A 27,647-nucleotide genomic window follows, 5' to 3' on the forward strand; every position below is an offset into this window, starting at 1 on the left:
CCCCTATATTTTCAATATTAGTTGAAAACCACATTATATCTGTTTTTCATTAAGCTTCGAGTGAGCTTTGCTCTTCTCTTTACAAATAGAGACTTTAAAGAGTGTTTTGCTCATTAATTCTGAGGCTGCTCCAAACATAATTAACTCCCTCTCAGCAATTAACATATTTAATGGTGTTATTTGGGCTTTTCCCCATTTGTACAGAATGATGCCAAAAAAATATTTGTTAGGTTGAACTGAATTTTTGTTTTCACAGTTTGTGAAGCAAAAGAAGCAATTCAAATAAAACAGTAATCCATTATTGACTCATTAGACTTATTAAGCTAATATCTAATGACATGAGGAAATCGAGACAATCACTCAAACTCATGCAACCAATTAGTGGAGGAATCCCATCATAACCCATCATAACCCAGAGCTCTACACTGAGTCACCGGGAAAAAAGTTGACTCATAAACCAAGCTAAAGAGTCAATATAATATAGTGGCTAACCTGGGTGACCAACCTGGGTTTGAGTCACAGTCCTGCCACTTAATAATGTGGGTGAGTCCCTCGCAGTCTCTATACCTCAGTTTCTTCTTCAGGAAAACAAACCTGCTAATATTTTACATCATATGGCTGTGGTCCGGGTGCAGCATAGAAATTCATGCTTTCTAATAGACATAGCATGCAAGCCACCTATGTGAGCCATATATGTAATTTAAAATTTTCTAGTAGTCATATTTTTTAAGATTTTATTTCAGAGAGAGAGAGAGCACGAGGGTGGGGTGAGGGGCAGAGGCAGAGGGAGAAGCAGACTCCTGGCTGAGCCAGGAGCCTGATGCGGGGCTCGATCCCAGGACCCTGAGATCATGACCTGAGCCAAAGGCAGAGGCTTTAACCAACTGAGCCACCAGGTCTGGAGGACAAAAACCAGACTCATCCATGGGCCCAAATTCCTGGGTACCACCTTAGAGCAGCTGGACTTTACTTTCTGCCACACCGACAATACTTGGAACAGCACTGGGACAGGTAGAGTCTAAAACTCACTCTGGCTCATACATACCTTTGCCATTATTCGTACCAAGTCAAGACAACTTTTACTTGAACGTGGACCCCACCAGGCCAGGGCAGTTTCTAACCTGTGTTTTCCACATCACCTTTACTTATCTCATTACCTGAAATAAATACACGACGAAAGTCCAGACCTGGACAAGGCCTTAAGACATCTTAATTACTACAGAAAACAAAGGAACCTGGATAATTGTGCTTAACTGGGGTAAATCCTTTACTGCCTTCATTATTTTTCCTTTAAAATTCCTGTGATAGCTATAAAGTGACTTAAGCCTAAATAACCAGCCTGACAGGTTTCTTTTGCTTTGGGACCATTAATTAAAATGTTCTTTAATCTCTCCAAACCACTTCAAAAAGCACAGCATCCAGGCCCATTTTGTTTTGGTGTCTGAGCTTACAGTGTTAAGAGCATGAACGTTGGTGCCGGGCTGCCTAGATCTGAATCCTGGCTCTAGGATGCACGAGCTGGGCAAACTCAGGAAAGTGACCTAACCTCTCCGTGCCTCAGTGTCCTCATCTGTGAAAATGAGACCAGCGATAGCGCTTACCTCGTTGGGTTTCATGAAGATGAAGTGAGTTACCAGAAGAGACATGCTTGAAACAGCGCCCAGCAGGTACGTAGACTCCCAGTAAATAGCAGGGCTGGGATTCAGGGGATTTCCGAAATGGGTAAACTAAACAGAACGACCGGATGCATTTTAGGGATCTGTGCTTCTCAAGATTCCCAGGCCAGCTTTGTTGACGCAGGACATGGTGATGAGTGGGTAATAAGAGCACCCAAACCAGTTTCTTTCCTCTTGGTTGGTTGACGATCTCTCTTGAGCCCTTAACTGGGAATCTGTAGCTGGTGTGTCCAGTCCCTAGCTTCAGGATCTTGGACAAGTTTTTTTTTTTTTTTTTTCAAGTGTAAAATGGGGGTATAATCCCTCCCTCACAGGCTTCATGTAAAGGAAGGAAAATAGGAAAGTGCCTACCACTGTCCCTGGCATATGACAGAGGCTTCCCTCTCCTAATGCCCACCTGAAGTTCGTCAAGAACAAATAGTTTGAAATTTTATTTTAAAAAGCATTTCTGGGGCGCGCCTGGGTGGCTCGGTTGGTTAAGTGATTGCCTTCGGCTCAGGTCAAAATCCCAGAGACCGGGGATCGAGTCCCGCATCAGGCTCCCTGCTCAGGGGGGAGCCTGCTCCTCCCTCTGATCCTCTCCCCTCCCATTCTCTCTCTCACTCTCTCTCTCTCTCAAATAAATAAATAAATAAAATCTTAAAACAACAACAAAACAAAAAACTATTTCTGCGACAGGAGCAGCTCCTTTACAGAAGTCCCAGCACAGCGGGGGACAGTCACCTTCAGCTTTTGCACCAACCACAAGGTTGGCCTTCAGGCTCGGAGTGGTCCAGGCTTGCAGGTCCCCGGATCTTCACCTGTGTCCGCGTGGGCTTTTCGGTCAAGAAAGCTCAGAAGGCAGTTTTGAATGAAGGGAATGTCATTCTTTGCTCAGGAAATCTGCCTTTCTAGAAGACACGAGGAAGTAGGCTCACAAAGATTACTGTTACTTCAACAAACGGAGCGAAAATCTGTAGCTGAAAGCGAGGGAGAGGCACGTTGGATGCAAGCCCCTGAGACTGCTTCCACACGGAGCCTTGGTCTGTTCCTGCGGAAGCCCCGGCACAGCCTCTGCAGGCCCGGAGGCACCCAGTCCACCACCCGAGGCGGGTTCTCTTGGGACTTTCCTGGGCATCAGTAGAAGAATATTTTCCCAAATGGGAACGGCTTCTTTTAGGAAGAGCAGCATATTCTATCCGTGTTGAAAATGAAAACAATCTTGGAACACTGAAAAAATAAAATCAAATTAAACAAACAAGAAAAGAAAAGAAAGCAGAAAATACCATTCAAAATGGGGCACCGGGATAACCTCCTCGCATGCTCTTTCAGAAAAAAGAAAACCTGTTTAGCGCAGCTATTAAAGAATGTGCAGGTCATTTCAGGAACTCCAGTACCGGAACATGTTCGTATTGTCCCATTATCTCATTGACATTGACATTACCTTATTGTCATTCCCTCAGTGACAGTGAAGACGGGAGAATCTGCTGACAAGTCTCTGAGACCTGCTACTCCTTCGAGGTCATGAATTTGCTTTCCACAAACCCATGGAAGTGTTTAGACCTAATGCTGAAAGGTGGACTATTTAGTAAATACACTGCTAGAAAGAAAAAGAAAGAAAGAAAGAAAGAAAGAAAGAAAGAAAGAAAGAGGCTATTTCCTTAAAATGAAATTAACTTTAATTTTACTATTTAAATCAGCCACAAGACAATTTTAAAGAAAGACTAACATCCTCCAAAATGAAATAATGATGGGACATCATTTAAAACTATTCATTTAAACAAATCCCAGTGGTCCATTGTATATAAATGAAACATACATACATATATATACATATATACATATATACGTGTATAAACAACATATATATGTATATATACACATAAAGATTTTAAACTAACTGAATTTATAATTTAGTATTTTATTTTGTTTTATTTTTAAAGATTTTATTTATTTATTTGACAGACAGAGATCACAAGAAGGCAGAGAGGCAGGCAGAGAGAGAGTGGGGAGCAGACTCCCCGCTGAGCAGAGAGCCCGATGCAGGGCTCGATCCCAGGACCCTGAGATCATGACCTGAGCGGAAGGCAGAGGCTTTAACCCACTGAGCCACCCAGGCACCCCCTATAATTTAGTATTTTAAAAGAAAGATTCTAAGCTATTTCATTTTGTATATATTAAGCATTTCTGCTTGTCAGCTTTTTAGGGAGGCATAATAATGACTTGTCTTATCTGAGTGGGACTCCTTGCCTGCTGTAAAGTCTGTTACGAGAGCGCTAGCAAGTGTTGTCCCTCCTTGGACACCTAACTCCCGTTCCACAGGGACACTTCAGAACGGTAACGACGTTTACGGAGCATCTCCTGTGGCAGACACATCACACACTTCATCTCCTTTCATCCGGAAAACAGCTCCGTGAGGTAAGTCCTGCTTATTAAGCCCATTCTACAGATGAACAAACTGAGGCACACGGAGGTAAATAATTGGCTAAAGGTCGTACGGGTACTGAGTAAGGGAAGCAGGATTTGAACAGGAGTGGGCTTCGGGGTGCACGGACAACGTTGCACTTCCTCTGAGCCCCCTGCTCCCAGAAAGCAGCTGAGGTACCTCAGACCTCCCTGTGCTCCAGCTAACCTCAAAGGACCCCCTGCCCAGCGGAGGGAGGACAGGTCTTACTTGAGAGGTCTTACAAAACTCTTCTTTACCTGCCTGGACAAAACCCCAGACCCTCTTTTTTTCCTTTGAGACATTCATTCCTCCCCGACGAGAGTGCATTTCCCCCCCTTGCAGTAATTGGAATAAAATCATCTCTTTAATTGTCCTCTGCATTTTCACACCAGAAACTTACCCATATTGCTGATTCCTGAGAAAATAAAATCCAATTCAGAGATGCCTAAACCGTGGTCAGGCAATGCGTCTTTTGGTCAAGTGGCCTCTATACGTGTTACCCATCCTCTCATAAGCATTTCAGGAATTTTGACCACGGGGAGAGAAGGCAGATCCCTGAGAAGATATGAGGTATGGTCAGTTCATGGAAAACTCAGACTATTTTTTTAAAGATTTTATTTATTTATTTATTTATTTATCTGAGAGAGAGAGAGAGCAAAAACAAGAGAGATCTCAGAGGCAGAGAGAGACACAGACTCACTGCTGAGCGGAGAGCCCAATGCGGGGCTTGATCCCAGGACAGATACTTCACTGACTGAGCCATACAGACACCCTGAAAACTACGACTATTAAAGCTGATGGGACAGATTTGCAGTTTTGAAAATAGAACTTCTTGCCCCAAATCAATCAATCTCTTTCCCAACCTCCCCCTTGCCACTCTCTGCCTCCTTTTCTCCGTCTCTCGCAATGTCATCAAATATGAACACTCTCAGGGCGCCTGGGTGGCTCAGTGGGTTAATAAGCCTCTGCCTTCAGCTCGGGTTGTGATCTCAGGGTCCTGGGATCCCTCTTTCTCTGCCTGCCTCTCTGCCTACTTGTGATCTCTGTCTGTCAAATAAATAAATAAAATATCTTTAAAAAATATGAATGCTCTCAAGAGAAAGCTTTAGCAAAATCTCCCATCAGCATTTATGAGCAACTACTATGTACCACTGCACTACTTTCTAGCATATAGAAACAAGGACATCCTGTTGCTTGCTCTCAGAGTTCCCACAGAATTAGAGCTCAAATCTGGTTTACTCTACCCAAGGGCTCTCTGTATGGGATTGCTTATTGAAAACACATTGGATGAGGACATCTAGACAGAAAGTGCCCTAGAACGTTGACATCAAGTACAGAGATGATTATGGGAAAAAAAAGCTTCCTCCTCCTTAACCAGCACCCCTAAATTCCCACCTTATTCAAAGTCTTGACATTTAGCTTTCAACAAATATTTGAACCTGGTATGTTCTGGGAACTCCTCTAAGCACTGCAGAGATAATCTCATGGTTGAGTCTCTCTGTGCCTTGGTTTTTCCATTCTTATACAGTGTCAGGAGTAAGGCACGCAAGTAGAAAGTTCTCTGCCGCCTTCTGCATGACACCTGCTTTCAGCTTCCAGGAGGGCAAACTTCAGGACATATAGTAAGGAGTTCCGTCTCATTCCTGTCGTAAGTTCACGTGTCTGATACTGTTGGCATCCAAGTCTTCCCTTCTTTTTCTCAATTACCATAGATGACAAACAAGATATATCACTTTCACAGTGTTCTTTGGGGGAACTTTAATAAGACTTCATTAAAATTTGAGATCTAGAAGAAGGGAACAAATATTGGTAAGGTCATGCATTAGAGTTGTTATGTCATCAATGAGAATTTTCTAGGTTTCTCTTGTTGTCTCTCTTTTATTACAGAAATAATGGCCCACTTAAAGGACACATGTCATTTCTTAGCGAGGGCTCTACCTTCGCCCAGCATTTTTTTTTTTTTTTTTTTTTTTTTTTTAAAGATTTTATTTATTTACTTGACAGAAAGAGGTCACAAGTAGGCAGAGAGGCAGGCAGAGAGAGAGAGAGGGAAGCAGGCCCCCTGCTGAGCAGAGAGCCCGATGCGGGACTCGATCCCAGAACCCTGAGATCATGACCTGAGCCGAAGGCAGCGGCTTAACCCACTGAGCCACCCAGGCGCCCCTCGCCCAGCATTTTTATGGTCACGATCATTGTCATATGCTTTAAAATCCAACTGAAGTTACCAATGAATTATTTTTGTCAGAAGCTGTGTCTGCTTCTTACGAGGGAGTTACTGAGAGAAGAGACCTGAGCTGGAGGGCTAGTGCAGACCCCCGGAACAAAGAAGCCTCGTGTATCTGGGGTTGTGTAGACCCTGCCAACTGAGCCAGCCAGGCACCCCAAGTAAATGGAGAATTTAAGAGGCTTCCAATATTAGCCAGAAAAGCACAGGTTTATGTTGTAGACCCCCTAGAGAACCTGGTGATTACATGGGACCTGAGAGGCCCCAAAAAGACAACACTGGGGCTAGGGGCCGGTGGGGGCGGGGAGGAAAAGACTGTGATTAGAGAGACGATCCCTGGAGGGCTGCAAGGTAGATGCTGTTCAGAAGGACAGGAGACTCCATTTTTTAAAAAAGATTTTATTTATTTATTTGACAGAGAAAGAGCATGCATTAGCGGGGGAGGGAAGGAGCAGGAGAGGGAGGGGGAGAACAGAATCCCCACTGAGCAGGGAGACCAGTGCTCAGGGCTGAATCCCAGGACCCTGGGATCATGACCTGAGCCAAAGGCAGACGCTTAACCCACTGAGTCACCCAGACACCCCAGGAGGCTCAATTTAAAAAGTGATATTTTGGGGCGCCTGGGTGGCTCAGTGGGTTAAAGCCTCTGCCTTCCACTCAGGTCATGATCCCAGGGTCCTGGGATCAAGCTCCGCATTGGGCTGTCTGCTCAGCAGGGAGCCTGCTTTTTCCTCTCTCTCTGCCTGCTTCTCTGTGATTTCCGTCTGTCAAATAAATAAATAAAATCTATTAAAAAAATAAAAAGCGATATTTTGCACCATCAAATACTAAGATTTTATTTTAGGCAAAGTATTGGGCCTGCTCAGCCTCTGGAATTTCTACGTAGAACTCTGACATTATATTTGGCTGGAGCCCTCACTTAATTAAAAACTGCTTTAGGGACACCTGAGTGGTTTGGTCAGTTAAGCATATGACTTGGTCAGGTCATGATTTCAGGGTCTAGAGGCTGAGCCCTGCGTCAGGCTCCACACTCAGTGGGGAGTCTGCCCATCACCCCGCTCATGCACACGCTCTTTCTCTCAAATAAATAAATAAAATCTTTAAAAGAAATAAAATAAGCAAAAAATAAAACAAAAACCATTTTATTGAGGTATGAGTGACACTAAAAATCTCTATCTATATAACATATACAACTTGATGAGTTTGCAGAGAAGCATATTCCCACGATCACCATGATCTGTTCTGGTACCACATGCCATAAACATATCCGTATTCTCCCTAAGTTTTCTTACACTCTCTTATTATTATTATCCGGTAAGGGGAGGGAGGGAGAGTGAGAGAGAGAGAGAGAGAGAGAAGGAGAAAGAGAAAGAGATAGAGAGAAGAATACTTAACATGAGGGACACCGGGGTGGCTCAGTCGGTTAAGCAGCTGCCTTCAGCTCAGATCATGATCCCAGCGTCAAGGGATCAAGTCCCACATTCCGGTCCTTGCTCAGTGGGGAGCCTGCTTTTCCCTCTGCCTCTGCCTGCCACTCTGCCTGCCTGTGCTCTCTCTCTTTCTGACAAATAAATAATAAAATAAATAAATAAATAAATAAAATATTTTTTTAAAGAAAAGAATATTTAACATAAGACCTATGCGTGTAGCTAAATTTTAAGGATGCAGGGCTGTATTGTTACCTGTGGGCACATGTTATACCCTCCATCTCTGCTACTTCCTCACCTCGCCTAAGTGAAACTTTGTAGCCTTTGACTGATCCCTCCCCTATTGCCCGCTGTCCACAGCTCCCAGCAACCGCCATTCCCCTCTTTGCCTCTGTGAGTTGAGGATTTTAGGTTCCTCATGTAAGTGGTACCGCGGAGTTATACGTCCTTCCGTGACTGGTGTGTTTCATTTAGCGTAATATCCTCCGGGTCCACCCACGTCGTCTCAAATGTCAAGATTTTTTTTTCATTCTTAGAGCTGAATAATATAATATTCATTGTGTGAATATAACACATTTCTCTATCTGTTCAGGCTAGATATAAATATATCTATATATATAGATATATAAATATATTTATAAATAAATATATAATAAAAATATATAATATATAGTATGTATATTATATATAAATATATAAAATGTATATTATATATTAATATATAAATATACATAAATATATAATATTATATATATAAAATATATAATATATAATAAAATAAAAATATAAATATATAGACATATAAATATATAAATATAATTATATATATAATATATAAATATTGATGGATATTTCAATTGCTTCCGTGTCTTGGCTGTTGTGAGTAATGCTGCAATGAACTTGGGAGTGCGTGTATCTCTTTGAGACCCTAATTTCAATTGTTTCGAATGGGAATCCTGGACCATACAATAATTCTATTTTTTTTGTAATTTTTGGAGGAGCTTCCATACTGTTTTCCACAGTGGTTGCACCAATTTACATTCCCACCGACAGTGCACAAGGGTTCCCTTTTCTCCCCATCCTCGCCAACACTTGTTTTTCTGGAGTTTTGGGGGGGGGGTTTCAATTTTGGAGTTGTTTTTTTTTTTAAATACTAGCCAAGGACTCTCATTCTTTTTTTTTTCCCATTTTATTTATTTTTTTCAGCGTAACAGTATTCATTGTTTTTGCACAACACCCAGTGCTCCATGCAAAACGTGCCCTCCCTATTACCCACCACCTGTTCCCCCAACCTCCCACCCCTGACCCTTCAAAACCCTCAGGTTGTTTTTCAGAGTCCATAGTCTCTTATGGTTCGCCTCCCCTCCCCAATGTCCATAGCCCCTTCCCCCTCTCCCAATCCCACCTCCCCCCAGCAACCCCCAGTTTGTTTTGTGAGATTAAGAGTCATTTATGGTTTGTCTCCCTCCCAATCCCGTCTTGTTTCATTTATTCTTTCCTATCCCCCTAACCCCCCATGTTGCTTCTCCATGTCCTCATATCAGGGAGATCATATGATAGTTGTCTTTCTCCGATTGACTTATTTCACTAAGCATGATACGCTCTAGTTCCATCCACGTCATCGCAAATGGCAAGATTTCATTTCTTTTGATGGCTGCATAGTATTCCATTGTGTAAATATACCACATCTTCTTTATCCATTCATCTGTTGATGGACATCTAGGTTCTTTCCATAGTTTGGCTATTGTAGACATTGCTGCTATAAACATTCGGGTACACGTGCCCCTTCGGATCACTACGTCTGTATCTTTAGGGTAAATACCCAGTATTGCAATTGCTGGGTCATAGGGTAGTTCTATTTTCAACATTTTGAGGAACCTCCATGCTGTTTTCCAGAGTGGTTGCACCAGCTTGCATTCCCACCAACAGTGGAGGAGGGTTCCCCTTTCTCCGCATCCTCGCCAGCATCTGTCATTTCCTGACTTGTTAATTTTAGCCATTCTGACTGGTGTGAGGTGATATCTCATTGTGGTTTTGATTTGTATTTCCCTGATGCCGAGTGACGTGGAGCACTTTTTCATGTGTCTGTTGGCCATCTGGATGTCTTCTTTGCAGAAATGTCTGTTCATGTCCTCTGCCCATTTCTTGATTGGATTGTTTGTTCTTTGGGTGTTGAGTTTGCTAAGTTCCTTATAGATTTTGGATACTAGCCCTTTATCTGATATGTCGTTTGCAAATATCTTCTCCCATTCTGTCAGTTGTCTTTTGGTTTTGTTAACCTTTTCCTTTGCTGTGCAAAAGCTTTTGATCTTGATGAAATCCCAATAGTTCATTTTTGCCCTTGCTTCCCTTGCCTTTGCCGTTGTTCCTAGGAAGATGTTGCTGCGGCTGAGGTCGAAGAGGTTGCTGCCTGCATTCTCCTCAAGGATTTTGATGGATTCCTTTCTCACATTGAGGTCCTTCATCCATTTGGAGTCTATTTTCGTGTGTGGTGTAAGGAAGTGGTCCAATTTCATTTTTCTGCATGTGGCTGTCCAATTTTCCCAGCACCATTTATTGAAGAGGCTGTCTTTTTTCCATTGGACATTCTTTCCTGCTTTGTCGAAGATTAGTTGACCATAGAGTTGAGGGTCGATTTCTGGGCTCTCTATTCTGTTCCACTGATCTATGTGTCTGTTTTTGTGCCAGTACCATGCTGTCTTGATGATGACGGCTTTGTAATAGAGCTTGAAGTCCGGAATTGTGATGCCACCAACTTTGGCTTTCTTTTTCAATATTCCTTTGGCTATTCGAGGTCTTTTCTGGTTCCATATAAATTTTAGGGTTATTTGTTCCATTTCTTTGAAAAAAATGGATGGGATTTTGATAGGGATTGCATTAAATGTGTAGATTGCTTTAGGTAGCATGGACATTTTCACAATATTTATTCTTCCAATCCAGGAGCATGGAATCTTTTTTTTTTTAAGATTTTATGTATTTTTCAAAGAGAGAGAGCCCAAACAGGGGGAGTGGCAGGGAGAGAGAGAAGCAGGCTCCCCACTGAGTAAGGATCCTGACTTGGGGCTCAATCCCGGACTCTGGGATCATGACCTGGACCGAAGGCAGATGCTTAACCTACTGAGCCATCCAGGTGTTCCCAAAGACCCTCATTCTTATTTTTTATTTATTTTCATTTATTTTTTATTAGAAAGAGAGAGGTGGGGAGGGAGGGGCAGAGGGAGAGAGAGAAAATCTCAAGGAGGCTCCAACCCCAGCGGAGGCTGAAGTGGGGCCTAGTGTGGGCCTTGATCCCACAACCCTGAGATCATGACCTGAGCCAAAATCACCAGCCGGATGCTTAACACTGAGCCACCCACCCACCCAGGCAGTCGGACCTGCATTCTTAAACGTGCCGGGGTTTTTTGGGTTTAACACATAGATGAGTTCCGTCAAGGTCATCATCTATTGTTAAAAAGACTTTGTGGGGCGCCTGGGTGGCTCAGTGGATTAAGCCGCTGCCTTTGGCTCAGGTCATGATCTCAGGGTCCTGGGATCGAGCCCCGCATCAGGCTCTCTGCTCTGCAGGGAGCCTGCTTCCTCCTCTCTCTCTGCCTGCCTCTCTGCCTACTTGTGATCTCTCTCTCTGTCAAATGAATAAATAAAATCTTAAAAAAAAAAAAGACTTTGTAAGTAATTCCATAATATCACCCAGCACGAGTTAAAGAATAGGCTTTATTGGTGAAAAAGAGAACTCACAACACTAGGGTCAAGGCTGCAGGACAGCGCACAGGCTCTGTTCTAGAGGAGGAAGCTTTCCCCACGACCCATATGCCTCTGCCTCTACCCAGGCCCCTCCCCACCAGAATAAATCTCCCTTTCTGCACAACGAGTGTGAGACAGTGGCCTTGTTTTTAACCAGTAAGCACACTGCATGGCGACAGGCATTCTGGGTTTAGAGTTTTGTCTTTCTCTCTCTTTCAAAAGATTTTATTCTTAAGTAATCTCTGCACCCCACATGGGGCTTGAACTCACAATCCCAAGATCAAAAAAACTCTCCAGGCTTTTTTCTCTTTATAGGGGTTGATCAGGAATGCCAGCTGCCCTGTACCTGGGTACCTTCCAGCCTGTGGGGTATGCAGTCTCCTGTGAGGAGAAGAGGAAAGCTGAAGGAAGGTGCCAGTCCCATGGGCAGTGTCTCTGCTGAGAGAATGAGGGACTTTTGGGGGGGGTCCCTGCTGACCCCAGGTGAACACACTTTCTTGGATAGTCCTGCTCCTTACATTAATAGAGAATGTATTTATAACTGGTTATCCCTTTTATCTTCTCTCTGGAGATAAAAGATTCTAGAACTTTCTAGAATTGTTTACAATTACTGGATTTTCAAAAGATCTTCTTCTAGGAGTGAGTATCCCTCAAATCAAATGGTATATGAGAAAGAAAAAGTAAAAAAAAAACAACCCTGGGAGGTTTGATATCCATACATCTTTTTCTTTTTTTTAATTTTTTTTTAATATTTTATTTATTCGACAGAGAGAAATCACAACTAGGCAGAGAGGCAGGCAGAGAGAGAGGAGGAAGCAGGCTCTCCAGGGAGCAGAGAGCCCGACGTGGGGCTCGATCCCAGGACCCTGGGATCATGACCTGAGCCGAAAGCAGAGGCTTTAACCCACTGAGCCACCCAGGTGCCCCCATACATCTTTTTCTTAACTCTCCCATCTTCTTATAAAATTCCAGTGTGATTTGTAGTTTTTTGCCGAAGCGCAATTCACATAAAACCAACCATTTCAAAGTGCACAATTCAGTGACATCAGTATAATTATATTGTTGTACAATGACCATGTCTATCTAGTTCCAAAACTCTATCACCCCAAAAGAAAACCCTGTGCCCACCAAGAAGTCACTTATTGTCTCCTGCCCCTGCCCCGACAGCTCCCAATCTCATGTCTATCTCTATGGATTTACTTATTCTGGATGTTTCACATGAATGGAACCACACAATGTATGACCTTTGTGTCTCTCTTCTTCCACTTAGCGCACGATTTTCTAGACCCTTCCGTGCTGTAGCATGTATCAGTACAGTGGCTGAGTAATATTTCACTGTATTTACGTAACACGTCTTGTTTATCCGCTCATCGGCCAAGACATTCAGGTTGTTTTCCCCATGGGCTGTTGTGAATAGTATTGCTATGAATATTTATGTACAAATATTTGAGTACCTGTTTTCAGTCCTTTTGGTATAAATTAGGAGGGGAGTTGCTGGAACATATGGTAAGGCTATATTTAACTTTTTAAAAAAGTGTGATTCGTATCCTTATCTCCACTGGCTTACTTAGAAACGCAGGAAAACAGTCCTGCTCCCGACGGATTGCAATGCGACTGAAGCATCACTAGTCATGAATATTCTAAAACATCCTTCATTAAGGCTAGAAAGAGAGAATCTGGTTATTTATCAAGGAACTGGAAATGTTTCTAAAAAAGTTAACTGAATAACAATCTTTCTTGACGTTGTATTCACACAGGAGGCTTCTGGGTGATAATTTCAAAGAGGTTCGGGGGATGTGGCTCTAGGCTACAGGTGAGGGACAGGTCCTATTTTTAGACTTTCCAGAATCTAGCCCTCAACCCCTAACCGCAGCCCTTTCCACAGCCCCTTCTCCCGTCAGCCGGACATTTCCTTTCCACCGCCTGGGGCTGCCAAGGACTGTCCCCACCCTCGGGTGGAGCCTCTTCCCTCCCCATTGTTCCCCCCACTCTGTCCCCACCCAGAGACAGATATGGAATAAACGTGACTTTTTCATCTAAAACAACTTCTACCCATGGAATCAATCATAAAACGACAACCGCCAACCCATGGAATCAATCATAAAACGACAACCGCCAACCCATGGAATCAATCATAAAACAACAACCGTCAACTCTAACGGTGCTTATTGAGCCCTGATTTCAAAATGTGCAGGAATCAGACCTCGTATTTCATCAGGCACCACGTGGAGCTGCGCGGTATCCAAACACAACCCGAGGGCCGCCTGGGTGGCTCAGTCAGTTGGGCGTGTGGCTCTTGGTTTCTGCTCAGGTCATGATCTCAGGGTCCTGGGAAAGAGCTCCAAGTTGGGATCTGTGCTCATCGAGGGGTCGCTTGAGGATTTCTCCCTCTCCCTCTGGGCCCCCCCTGCCCCGCCCCTGCATGCTCCTTTTCTCTCAGTCAAATCAATCAATCAATCAATCAATCTTTTTAAAAAGGATTAAGAAAGACAAGTGCAAGTCAAACTTCATTTGCTTCTAGAAAGTACCATCAAACAACCTCAAATGAGAACAGATCATAATCCTTTTCACATCCGGGCATACGCTGGAAATTTACTTGTAGCTACCCGTGAGGCTGAGGGGAACCGGCAGCTCCTTCCTGGATTGTCTTTCTCGTCCAACACCGAGTCCAGGCGGGCAGAGATGTTCTCTCTGCCAACAGCTAATGCCAACCCCGCCGCCCCTCCCGGTTACCCACATCGCTGAGAATGTTGGTACTGTCACAGCTTTTTGTTTGTTTGTTTGTTTGTTGTTCAATCCATTGTTACTGATTTTTCAGCTGTCTTTCTCCGCCAGAAAACCGGAGACAGGACGTCCTACCCAGGAGTCAAGCAGCAAAGAGCTGGGCCTAATGTCTGGTGGACGTGGGTTCGGCATTAGCCATGTTTCTCACTGGCCGCGTGACTTTGAACTACTTGGTCGAACTCCCCGTGCCTCGGAGTCCTCGTTTTTGAAATGGAGACACTGCGTCTACTTTCCAGGGTCTTGCCGGTGTTCAGAGAAGTAATGCATGTCCAGCGTCTGGACCCTGCTTGGCCGCAGATAAATGCTGTTGACATAGTAACCATTTCTGCCCACTGTTTCTTTTCTCCCCCTCGCTCCTCTGCCCCCCGAACCCACCACCACCATCACACACATCCTCTCAGAAGACACTGCGTTTGTGGCTTCAGGGGAGGGACGAGAACAAAGCAAATAGGTTGTGGCTTCCCGGTTATCGTGTTTCAAAAACTCCACATCCTTAGAGGAACAAGAAAAGAAACACAGATTTAAAGGTGGGGGAGGGGGAGTTCCTTACTTCTCCACAACCCCAAGCAGAATAAAACCAAAGCCAAAGCCAAACAAACTAGAAAAGACTGCCCTAGCTCGGGCTGCAAAGACGGTGACGGGGAAGACACAGGGTTTCGTGGCTGGAAGAGGCAGCAGACGGGACCACGGACAGACTCAGATTCCTTCTGCTCCGCTGTGCTCAGAGTGCGACCCAGAAAGGACAAAAAATCTCTAGTCCAGGAGCTGTCCGTTGTGTCGTGAAGAAATTCTTTAAATATTGGGAGTTTGGGGTGCCTGGGTGGCTCAGTGGGTTAAAGCTTCTGCCTTCGGCTCAGGTCATGATCTCAGGGTCCTGGGATCAAGCCCCACATCGGGCTCTCTGCTCAGTGGGGAGCCTGCTTCCCTCTCTCTCTCTCTGCCTGCCTCTCTGCCTACTTGTGATCTCTCTCTCTGTCAAATAAATAAATAAAATCTTAAAAAAAAAAATATTAGGAGTTTGCAGTGACCGGTAAGATCAGAAGGATGGAGACAGAAATTGTCTCCTTTGTCTACCATGGCCTGGCCAACTACCCCCAATATGAGTAGCTTAACACACAGCCACTCACGTGCTCACAATGCTGCAGTTCGCGTAGGGCTCTGCAGGGACAGCCCGTCATCTCTGTTCCCTGTAGCGTGTGGGGGTTTGGATGGCTTCTGACATCCCCGATGGCCTCTCGTTCATTCTCCAGAGTCTCGCTCCACGTGGCCTCTCATCACCCAGGGGTCTATCCGAGCTCTACCGAGCTGGATTGCAACGAGGTAAAGGAAGGGGCTTCCAGGCCCTTTCAGGCCTGGCCTGGGAATTGGCACTTGAGTGGTGTACTTGAGATGGTTACACTTGGGCGCCTGGGTGGCTCAGTCCGTTCAGCGTCTGCCTTTGGCTCAGGTCATGATCCCAGGGTCTTGGGATTGAGTCCCCATCAGGCTCCTGGGATCGAGTCCCCATCAGGCTCCTTGCTCAGCAGAGAGTCTGCTTCTCCCTCTCCCTCGGCTTCTCCCCCTGCTCATGCTTTCTTTCTCTTTCTCTTGAGTGATCTCTCTCTCTCAAGTAAATAAATGAAATCTTAAAAAAATAAATTTTTGCACTAGCACAGTAATACTTTTAACATAAAAGTACACAATGATTACCCAATATCCTCTGTTGAAGACATCAATGGTCTCGATTTCGGGGGGAGGTGGCAAAGAGCCCTTCTTGCTTCTCTGGTCTCGGAGTCTGGTGTCCTGGAGCCTTTCTTAGAGTTTGCGAAGGAAGTTTTTTTCTCTTTCTGAGTCTTGAATGACTGTGAGTTTTGCAGAAGGCCCCAGTATGCAATCATAAGTGTCCTTGTCCTTCTCAAATTCCTGTTCTGCTGATTTTAGGTATAGAGTCGCCACCAGAAAATTCCTGACTATCTCCCTGCAGGGCATCAGCCTCAGCATCTAACCAGTGGCGGCAGTGATCTCCTCCCACGCCCTCTCCCCCTCAAGAGTGGTTATCCGGGGGATCGTAGCCTGTGTACCACCCCTTACATGTAGAGATGAGTCTCCCCTGTAGAGGGAAATGCTTCTAGAGCACAAAAACAGACTTAATTGTGCCAATTAGCAGTGGCAGCAACATGTCCCTTAGATCAGAAATAAGGAAGAAGTTCCCAGGGGCTTTGGGAAGCTTGTAGGAGAATGTGGGAGCTTGGGGCATCGACTCCATCTGTAGCCGCCATGGGGTGGAGAAGAAGATAGGACTGAGCAGAAAGCCAGCCAGGCCACGCGCTGAAAAGCTGTGTTAGCGCTTTATGATACGACAGCCATTACTGTGGGATTACAGACTGCTGTTTGGGGAACACGGATTTTTTTTTTAAGCTGTTTATATTTTCTGTAATTAGGTCCTTTTGTTAGTGTTTAGTGCATTTTTTAGATGCTAGCCTGGTCAGCTGTGCTAAGAGGAACCAAGAAAGGGGTTTTTGTCCAGTCTGGACCAGAGTTTTAAAGGGGAAGCAGCTTACCAGCCGCCTGACATGGTGGAAACAATGGACTGGTGTTGCCTGAGCAAGAGAGCCTCAAAGGGAAGGTAAACTGAGGGCAGCGGAGTGGGAAACCCTTGCTCAGGAGCCCTCCCCACACCAAGATGTAGTTCTCTCATCTGGGCCCATCTCTCCGTCCGCATGGTCTGTTACTCCCCTACTGGCCCCGACAAGAGGCCAAAAGGAGCCTCAGTAGACAAGGAGAAGGAAGAGTGTCCTGGCATTGGGGCCCAGCCCTGGAGTGGGTGTCAGGCGTGGAGTTCGCTCTCGAGAATAGAGCTAGCAAACAGAAAATCTAGTCTGAGACACAGGGGAGGAAGAGTCCAATTTGAGCAGGAGCTGCTGGGAGCCAGGAGCCAAACACTCAGGAAGGAAGGTTGCCGAATCTTTTTTCTAGTTCGGGAGGGAGAGGACACACACAGCCTGCGGAGCCTCCAACCACTGCCCAGGCAGGGGAGGAGCAAGGGCTAGGGGTGTAGCGCGGTCTCTCAAGCGAAGGGGGGGGACAGGGACAGCTAAGAGAGATGGCTGGGACTGACAGCAGAGATGGGGGCAGAAAAGAGCACTACGGTGGCAGGTGTAGGGGTTGAGAAAGGTTGACTGTGGGCAATGAAGACTGGGACCATCGAGGCACTGTGGCCATGAGGCTTGGAAGACTTGAATCGCCCCAGACCTCTCTCCTTCAGCCCCGTTGGGGCTCTCACTGGAGAGCTGGGCGGGGGTACCACCGTCACAGTCAATGTCCCGGTTCAGTCCTGCCCTTACGGTCTGCCCCAGTTACCCAAAACTGAGTAACACACTAGGCTAAGCCTTAGCGGAGGAAAATAACAGCGATCCTGTATTTTGCATTTCAGGTAGGGCAGGGCAAGAACCACTCGGCTCCATATGTCTGGGGCCCATGACTCAAATGACTGGGGACAGCAAGCGGCTGGGGACGCCTCTCTTTTCCTGCAGGCTCAGGCCATCTCCCAGTGGTCTCTCCTGTGTTCTCTCCAGCATAAAGGTCTCAGGGTAGCTAGACCTACAGGTGGCTCAGAGCCTCCAAAAGCAACCGTTTCCAGGCGCCCCAGGCAGAAACTGCGAGGCATTTATGATCTGACCTCAGAAGTTCCAGGGTATGTGATTCTACCATATTCGATTGGTTTGAGAAATCACTAAATCCAGCCCAAATTCGAAGGTAGAAGGTGTAGATCCCACCTCTCACCAGGAGTGTTGAAGAATCTGCCACCATTTTCAGTGTCTCACTGAGCCCTTAACCAAGTCCCCCTGCGGAAGGGCCTCTGCAGATTCTCCTGGATGGCAGCTGGGAGGCAGCAATGCACAGGGCAGAAAAAGCAGGGACTTTGGAGGGCACCGGCCTGCTTTCCTGTCTGGACAGGAGCCACCATTCAGCAGCCGGTTGAGCTTGTTAGGTTACTTACTGCTCAGAGCCACAGTTCCCTCTTGTTGAGCAGAAAACATACCATTATGCCGACCAGGGAAATGTACCTTTCAGATCTGTCAGTGCAGAGCGTAACCGACCAGTGCATTTGTCCCGGAGCCTGAGATTGGAAATCTGTCCTCTGATACTCATCCCCGGCTTGGCGGCCACCTGGCTGGGGCTCTCCCAGCCACCACTAAGTACGAGAGATCTACTCCTGGGAGATGCTGGACTCCTGGGATAGGCCAGTGGGGCTTGAGGACACCCCCCTCCCCCCCCAACCCCGCAGCCCGTATGAACTTTCTTAGAGCTGCTCCACGGCGTGAGAAGCGTCCTTCCACGTAACGGTCCCTCCTTGCTTCTCTACAAAGCTCACACCTGCATCCCAGGTCCGGCTTCCTGTGTGTCAGTCTCTTGCAGAGTGTTCCTGTCTGGCACTGGTTTTGGGGGGATTGGGACAGACAGCCACCAAGTCACAAGGCGTCTGTCTTTAAGTGGCTGTGTGAAAGCACCTCACCGAGGGCCGCCATGTGGTTGACATTCATCCCACGAATTCTGAGTTCGGGCTGTGCAGGCTTTAGCCTGTCCACCTGGGACACGACGGTGAGCAAAGCCAACAGGGACAATGTACCCCCACCTGCTTGACGCGTCTTCCCGAGCCTCGCTGCTGAGGGATGACGTCCCAGCCCTTCTACGGGACACTGAGAGCCTTTCAAAGCGCGGCTCAGCGCCACCCGCACCTTCGATCCCGCACACCTGAGCTTCGATGCAAGGAACTTCCTCCTTTCCTCTCTCGGGCTGACCTCTTTTACCCCGGGGTCTTCGCACACGTTTTTCCTCTCCTTGAAATGGCTCTCCCTGCTTGCACACACCCCAGACGGAGCAAGCCCTTCACATCCTCCAAGATCTAGTCCGGTTGCGGGGCCCTCGGTCACCGGGCAGAGCGGGCTTGTGCGCCCAGGTCTCAGCGCGCCCCAGGAAAGCAGCGCCGCTGTGAGCTGTCGCTGCAGCGCGGGTCCGGAGCGGGCCACGCTGGTGCCCCCCGAATCCCCAGCGCCCGGCCCTCGGCAGGCCCGCAGCTCACCTCGCCGCGAGCACAGGCCATTTTCCCCGCGGCCGGGCGCGCGTCGCGGAGGCGGGGGCGCGGCCGGGGAGCCCCGTGGACCGCCCGGGACGCGCGCCGCGGGCGGGGGCCGAATCGCCGCGGCCGCCGCGGGGCACATGACTGCGGGCCCGGCCTCCGCCCCGCCCGCCTCCCCGCGCAGCTGCTCGCCCGCCGCCGCCTCCCCCTGCAGCGGCGAGCCCGGCCGGCCGGCGTCACCGCCCTGCGCGCTCCCTCCTTCCTCCCCACCGCGCGGGGCGGGCGCCCGACTGCCCCCGCCGGGGAAACCGAAAGCGAAGCGGCTCGTCCCACTCGCCGGCGGCCGGCCGGGTGCACGCGAGCCCGGAGCCCGGAGCCCAGCCCCGGAGCCGGGAGCCGCGCGCAGCGCCGGGGCCGCGGGCGCCGCAGGGTCGCGGGTGTCGAGGCCGCCGCAGCCGCGGCCCCTCCCTGGTTCCGCGCGGTCGCGGGCGGGCGGGCCCCGGAGCGGCGCGCGGGATGGGCAGGTGCTGCTTCTACACCGTCGGGACGCTGTCCCTGCTCCTGCTGGTGACCAGCGTCACGCTGCTGGTGGCCCGCGTCTTCCAGAAGGCCGTGGACCAGACGATCGAGAAGGTGAAGCGGGCGGGCTGCGCGCGCGTGAGTGTGCGTGAGTGTGTGTGCGTGAGTGTGTGTGCGTGAGTGTGTGCGCGCGCGGCGGCTGTGCGCGCTCCCGGGTCGGGCGGGGGACACCTCCAGCCCCCCACCCCCGCCCCCACCCCCGGTGCGGGACCGCGTGCGGGGACCCGCCCTCCCCCGCAGCCCCCGGCGGCAGCCTCCGTTAGGGCTTGTCTTCTCGGCGGGTGGGAAAGGGTTAAAGAAGGCCGGGGAGGGTGAGCGGGAACCGCGCTTCCAGACTTTCCCTCACCTTCCACCGCCGCCTCCCCCTCCGCGCCCCCCTGCCTGCGCCCCAGCCTCGGCCCGGCCCGAGCACATCCCCTCCCACGTCAGGAAAAAACAAGACGGAGCCGGGGCGGGCCTGTCGCCGCGCGCTGCAGCCCTCGGAGCGGCCCGGCCGGGATGCGGAGCTCGCGCCCGCCGGGGCTGGGCCGGGCTGCTGGGCGGGAGGCCAGGCCCCTGGGCCGGGTGACATTTCAGGCCCGCAGAGTCCGTGCTGGTTCCCCCCGACTGAGCCTGTGGCGTCTCATCGCGACGGCCTGGGTTGCTTTGTCTCATCGCGGACTCGTGCTTTTCCTAAATACCCGCAAGCTTCAGGCAAGGACGCGGCTAGATTCTTGGAAGAATCGGAACCGGTCCCTTACCCTAGATGAGTGGGCTGGAGAGCTGGTCCTTTGGAAGACTTCTGAGTCATTTGACCTTCCCGGGGCTCCTTCCTTCTGCCTTTCACCCACATCCACCGATCTGTGTGGAAAGAGGAAAGAGGAACAAGAGAGAGTTACTGGGATCACTTTTTCTTTAAAAAAACAAAAAACAAAACATTGGAGCAGCCTTCCTCGCCGCCCCATGCTTCATCTGTCCCACTGGCTTGCAGTTGCTGTCACCTGGACTAAAAAGCCAGTTTGATCCCTGAACTCCCAGTTAGTCAAGTTGTCTCGTTCTAGTGACAACAGACACATTCCTTTAACAGAGGTTTTGCCAAAAGCCATCGATGACTGGGAATCTGGCAGCTGGAGGCAAATTTTAAAAGGCAAAAGTCATGGTAAAACCTAATTTAATTTTAAAGTTCATGTTATTGTGGGAAGATGGAGCTTACCGTCTGAGCTTCTCCAAGACCACTGTTGTCCCTGAGCACCCACGGTCAAGGAAAAAACCCAGTACCGTCTTCTCTGTTCCTGGCCACCGGCAAATCCACGGCGAGATTGTTGAAGGATATCATCTCTTGCTTGGGTGACCAGAGAGATAAGCAATCCACTTATAGTCAGTCTGTGACTCTTCTTGCGTGGCTTTAAAAGGTGGTTTCAGGGGAGCTCCGGGAGAGATGAGTGGTCTCCCCTGGGCCTCGGTATTACCAGCCTCGGATGCTCTGCGGGTCCCCCTTTCATGGGCAAGTAGGGAGGTGGCCGTGAGGCAGCTTGCCTGGACCTTGACTTTGCACTGATATTTGGTGATCCGCTTTTGTATGTGGTTTTCTCTGAAGGAATGGACTCTGGTCAGACTAATTCATTACAGTACAGGGGACATGGATTTTCAGAATTCCCTCACCCCTCATCCGCGTTATAGAACGCGGAGCAGCGTGGCATGTGAAATCAAATGACAGCTCTCGTTTCAGTGGGCAGGAATGTCGCAAGTCAGCCAGACATCACGCATTACCGTCGTTACCGTTCTCCTCTCCGGGGTCACCTGTAGTGTGGAAGCATGGGAGATGGGACAGAGAGTGGGACTCTGCCGTCCTCACTCCTCCACGTGGACCCTGGCTCCTCCAGGAACTAGCTGGGGGCCCTTGAGCCAGGGGCTTAACTTTCCTTGATTCTGGCTTTCCCGGTCTGCCAATGGAAATAACAACAACTCAGGAGACTAGAGAGGCTATAAAAATTATTAGGGGAAAATGGGTAATTTTCATGGAATATAGTTAGTGCTTTGTAAAGAAGTTTTATTTTTGTTAGAAGCTGTAGGAGTACAGACAAAATACATAAGATTTGAAGGCAGACACCCTGTGTTCAATCCTGACCTTACCATTTGCACACTTTTTGATTCTGGGCAAGTTACTTAACTTCTCCGAGCCCGGCTCATTACTTGGGAAGGCGAGAGTGTTTGCTGTTTCAAGCATGATGGTGCGTTTACTGAGAAGCACACTCAACTCTCGCCACAGGCCCTCGCACAGGCCCTTCCAACACCCCGTTATCTAATTCTGTATCAAATTTTTTTTTTGCTTAGAAAGGGTTCCTCACGTTGTATAAGCTTTCCACAAACCCTGGACGGGCCTCTGTGTGTGCCATTGGGAGACGGAGAGAGCTAACCTGTGGAAGGCCCCCAGATGGCCCAAGCAGGGGACAGCTGGTCAGTCATGGCCGCCGCCATGATGGCCAGAGGGGTCATTACAGAACGATTCCTTCATAACTTGACTTAATAGAGTTGTAACGAAGTCCACTCTGATGCTCCCAGTTCTTAGCTTTTTTTGTTTTTTGTTTTTGATTTGAAGATTATCCATGCCCTGGCTTGTCTATATCAAAAAGGGAAGAGAGGAAAAGGGTGACATTCAGAAGAGGAGGTTTAGCTCATTGTGAGACGCGTGGTAACATGATTTCTAGTGGAATAATTTGCAGGGAGATGTTAAGATTAAAGGGAGATTTACATTTTGGCCAGTGAATGGAGTGGAAGGAACCGAGGCAGTTTGGTTCCATTCTGGGCCTCCCTTGTTTACCAACCGCCTCTGTTGGGCAAGTCCTAACAATTGGTTCTGTTTCAGTTTTCTCAATTGCAAAACAGGCATAGTAATGTCTCCCTCTATGTTTGCCCACACCCACTTCTTGAGGGATATTCGGAGCATTATCTGGACCTTCTCTGTCAAGTGTTCTTTTTGGGGTGGTTTGTTTTTTTTGTTTGTTTGTTTGTTTGTTTTTTGTTTTAAGATTTTTTTTTAAAGATTTTATTTATTTATTTGACAGACAGATCACAAGTTGACAGAGAGGCAGGCAGACAGAGAGACAGAGAGAGGGGGAAGCAGGCTCCCTGCTGAGCAGAGAGCCTGATGCGGGGCTCGATCCCAGGACTCTGAGATCATGACCTGAGCCAAAGGCAGAGGCTTAACCCACTGAGCCACCCAAGCGCCCCTTGTTTTAAGATTTTATTTATTTTTTTTATTTGAAAGAGAGAGAGAGTGGAAGTAGGGGGAGGAGCAGAGGAAGAGGGAGAAGCAGACACCATGCTGAGCACGGAGCCCGACAGTGAAACCAGGCTTGATCCCAGGACCCTGAGATCATGACCTGAGCCGAAATCAAGTCAGAGGCTCAGCTAACAGAGCCACCCCGGCGTCCCTGAAGCATTTTGACTTCCCTGAAGACAGAGCTCTGCAGAAACCTTTCCATCTCTGTTTCCTCCCCAGAGCCAGGAAGGGCAGAATTTTATGCTCTGTCTCCCTTGCTAAGCCCACCAACTGTCCTGGTACTTATCACAGTTCCTGGTCCGTGGTGGGTGCACAATAAATGCCTGTGGCCTCCCTTTTGGTCATTGGAGTCTAAAGAACGCTGTTCTAGGAATCAGCAGACCTTGGCTAAAATTCTTTTTCTCTGTTGCTAACAAATATTGAGATTAAGCTGAGCCAGCCAAGGAGCAAATACTGAATCGCTCAAAAGCTCGGGTTTCTCGCGTAGAAGATGGGAGTAATAAGGACACTGGCCTTAGGGTGGTTGTGGGAATGAAATGAAAGGATTGGCATAAAGCATCCAGCACAGCACCTTGCAAAACGCCCAGATAATAACAGTTGTTATTGTTGGTAGCTATCACTTTGTCATCTGTGAGCTGAAGCTTATGTAGTAGAGAAGTTTCCTTCTGGTTGCAAACTTCCGGGGCTCTGTGACATCGGCACGTGAGCTCTGTTCCAGAGCGGCTTTGCAGCTCGGAATATTAAATTTGCCCTTAGACTCACTGACGGGTTTGAACATCTCCCAGAAATGGGAATGCAGAGCCAGCCAGGGTCCCGGCTGGCTGAAAAGAGAAGTTCTGGCAAGGGAACCAGTGAGAAGGAAAGAGACTGTTCGCATGTCTCCTACTCACAGGCCAAGGAAGGATGACCCCATTGGATGTCAGGGATGAGACGAATGGGACAAATATACTTTATCCTTGGCCGGGACCTGGGACTCTGGGCAAGCAGGAGCAGCTGGCCTCTTTTAGGGGCCATAGAGCTTTGGAGCTATTCTGCTGAGGCCTCAAGAAATAAAATTTAATCATGGGTGATTTAACCAAATAACATTAATGGTGAATATGTGGGGGTCTTCTTTTTTTAAAGTCGAATTAGTTAAACATCTTCATGTCTGTTTATGTAAAAACGATCAACTATATGTAATCTTAAAAGACTTCTTCTTGCCTGCTATCTCATCCTTTGAATTACTGCTTTTCAGAGTTGTGAAGACTAGAACCTTAGAGTAAGAAAAAACCCGAAACATCACTGAATCTGTCCATTTACAGTCAAGGAAACTGAGCCCCTATCAGCTTGAAAATAGATGGCGGCAGGTACCAGATTGTCTTTATGTTAATATGTCGCAGGAAATGTAGAGAACTGACTTAACCAGAGGCCAGGTGGAGAAGTGAGATAGGGTTAGGCGTCCAAGCTGGGTCTCCTAAATCACTTTTCCCATCCCAAGGATGACCAGAGAGCCTGTTGCCAAACAATCCTGGTGCATTTACACCTGTCGCCCTAGCATCACCACGGGCACCTTCTTTCCTCTTGCAAGATCCCTGGTTTAGACAGTAAGTTCTATCCTCACATACCACGCTGTCCTCCACTTCGTAGCAATTGAGAGGAGCTAGGAGCTACAGCCCGTGCAAGCTGGATCCAGAGTGACTGGGATTTTTTTGGTAAAGCTGAAAGAGGAAGCTCATGGGAGAAGCACAGAACAGCAGGGCCTCGCGAGAGGACAGTCGAAACTGGAAAGTCAGCAGGACGCAGGCACACTCAGCATCTCCCACTCCTTCCTCGGTGTTCCCCTCCCAGATGGTTTCCTCCTTTGACTCATTGCACCCAGGCTCTTTAGTCCCTGGGGGCTTCCTCGGCTCAAGCCCTGTGGGATGCTTCAGCTGCTGAAGCTCCCACGGGCAGCCTTTATCTCCTGGTTTCTCCTTTCCAATGAGTAACAGAGTAATGCGACTGGCTCAGCTCAAGCAGAAGTCATAGACCCTTAAGCAGAGGCAGTATCCTTGCAAGGTGCCATAACTCCTAAGCAAAGCTATCCGTCTCCTCCCTGGCTTTTAGAAACGTGATCTTGTGATAGCAAAATCGTACTACGTTTCTTTCAGTATCTTACTGAGTCTTAGCGACCATGAGTGCATTCATTAATGGCCAAGGCAATGGAGTAAACCTGTAGGTCGCAGTGTAGTCCCTAGACTCCAGGAACTACATCCAAATCACTTAGAGAGTTTCAGGATGCAGACGCTGCCAGGCCTGCTGAGCCAGACTCCTTCGCACTGGCCCCCAAGTTAAAAAGCTAACCCTGACTGGTTTGGATGGTCATTACGGCAGCCCACATCTTTATTCCTCGAGAGAGCAGTTCCATTTTTGTTTTTTAACCTTTGTATTTAATTCTTTATTTTAATTTTTCTCACAAGAAATACATGCCATTCTACAAAGTCAGACACAACAAAAAATAATAACACAAAGATAACTACTGTTGACATAGTGTTAATTATTCCACATTTTTATTTACGCACATATAGTAACAAATAGACTTTACAAAAATGGGGTGCTTCTGTTCCCACTCTTTATTTATTTTTAGTTTCATCTGGTACAGTGGGTAGATGAAAGAGATGACAATTCCAGCTGAAGATGTTCCTGTTCGCGATTACTGTTGTTCTTCCAGTTTTCATTAAAGGGAGGATTTGGGTTGGGGGAGGGGAAGGGTATTGCTTATGAGAACTGTTCTTGCTTTCTTTCTTTTTCTTTTCTTCTTTTTTTTTCCTTGCTTTCTTAATAAAGTGCAAGATTTCCTTCTGTCAGGCACAGCAAAGGGACCATCTGTTCTGCCAGACATTTGCTTGTGTCCTGGGGAAGAATCAGCAGGTGGATTGTAAGTCCATTCATGAACACCCGGGATGTGGGCCAAGCGACTAGGCATTTATGGCCTGTGTCATCGGGAAATATTCTGTATGTACGCGGTGTAGTAAATGCGGGGACCATTTTTCGTCAACGCTGGTAACCAGTCAAAAGCAACAGAGGAAAATAAGGCCACTTTTTGGTGTTGCTGTCTGTATCTAAAAGGACTTTTATGTATATACTTTGGCAGTCATTCATTTATTTAGCAAATACTTACCCAGTGTGGACGATTTGTGAGGCAGTGTGCTAGGAGCTGTGGATCCAAGAGTGTAGCAGACACAATCTTACCCTTGCAGAATTTATAATCTAATTCAAATTTTGGGGGTGTGGGCCCCTTTACACTCTTAAATTGAAGACCCAAAGAGCTTGTGTTTCTGTGAGTTGTATCTATCAATATTTACAATACCAGAAATTAAATCTGATAAATTTTTTTTAAGATTTTATTTATTTATTTGACAGAGAGAGATCACAAGTAGACAGAGAGGCAGGCAGCGAGAGAGAGAGAGGGAAGCAGGTTCACTGCTGAGCAGAGAGCCCGATGAGGGACTCGATCCCAGGACCCTGAGATCATGACCTGAGCCGAAGGCAGCGGCTTAACCCACTGAGCCACCCAGGCGCCCAAATCTGATAAATTTTTATAGCACAAGAGTACCCAAGCACGTATTAGCTGTCTGAGCAATGACATCGTTACATGTCTTACGGCCTCTGGAAAACTGCTGTCTACAGTCATGAGAGAATGAGTGTGAAAAGGGCACATAATGTCTTTTTTTTTTTCTTCAAATAATGTCTTAATATTATTATGAAAATAGTTTCACCTTGTGGACCCCCGAGAGGGTCTTAGGGACCCCCAGAGGTCCTCAGACCACACTTTGAGAGCTGCTCATCTGGTTTTCATCTAATCAATTATGCTGATTTTTAGGCTCAGTGGTTTAGGCCGCTGCCTTCGGCTCAGGTCATGATCTCAGGGTCCTGGGATCGAGTCCCGCATCGGGCTCTCTGCTCGGCAGGGAGCCTGCTTCCCTCTCACTCTTTCTGCTTGCCTCTCTGCCTACTTGTGATCTCTCTCTGTCAAATAAATAAATAAAATCTTTAAAAAAAAAAAACATAGTATCTCTGTTACATTTCCGTAAGAACAATTCAGAAACTATGTAACTAATCAAGCCACCAGGATGTTGTTTAGTGGGTTGTACATACCTTCAGTCTCCACACCAGCCCATGGGTCAAGTTCGTAGTTTGGGTCCTCCGTGCTGTAGCTGCAGCGACTCTCTTGTCTTCACACCCCGTGTGCTAAAACTAGACAAGACCACGCCCATCTCTATAATTGAATTATTGGAAAAGTTGCCTCTAGCCTCAGCCCTGCCTATGACGATGTCAGTCCCTATGTCAATCCGTAGGACACACTTTAGTACTTAAAGCTGGCTTGAAAGCTCCCTTTGAAGGCGGGGGCCCTGTCATGTACAGCTTTGTGTCATCCTCCCATACCATCCAGTGCAACGTTGTGCAAAACAGACGTTCGTAAGTATTACTTGGTGAATGCGAGGACGAGTA

The 27,647-nt window shown here is 47.6% G+C and overlaps 1 protein-coding gene and 1 long non-coding RNA gene across 2 annotated transcripts in view; one reads left to right on the forward strand and one right to left on the reverse strand.

Moving 5' to 3' along the window:
* Window positions 1-2,750: 2,750 nt before the first annotated feature.
* On the reverse strand, window positions 2,751-19,412 carry LOC123937372. Its single transcript, XR_006817470.1, has 4 exons — window positions 19,012-19,412; window positions 5,497-5,887; window positions 4,502-4,656; window positions 2,751-2,885 (listed from the first exon to the last, which is right to left on the reverse strand). It is a non-coding gene; the product is annotated as an uncharacterized LOC123937372 (long non-coding RNA).
* Window positions 19,413-19,563: 151 nt separating this feature from the next.
* Window positions 19,564-27,647, forward strand: part of SCARB2 (scavenger receptor class B member 2) — a 75,117-nt gene continuing 67,033 nt past the window's right edge. The window contains exon 1 of the mRNA XM_045993844.1: window positions 19,564-19,969. Within this exon, the coding sequence (XP_045849800.1) occupies window positions 19,853-19,969 (117 nt within the window). The 5' untranslated portion in view covers window positions 19,564-19,852. The remainder of the gene's footprint in view (window positions 19,970-27,647) is intronic.

This window comes from Meles meles, chromosome 2 (assembly GCF_922984935.1).
Source record: "Meles meles chromosome 2, mMelMel3.1 paternal haplotype, whole genome shotgun sequence".
NCBI classification, from domain to species: domain Eukaryota; kingdom Metazoa; phylum Chordata; class Mammalia; order Carnivora; family Mustelidae; genus Meles; species Meles meles.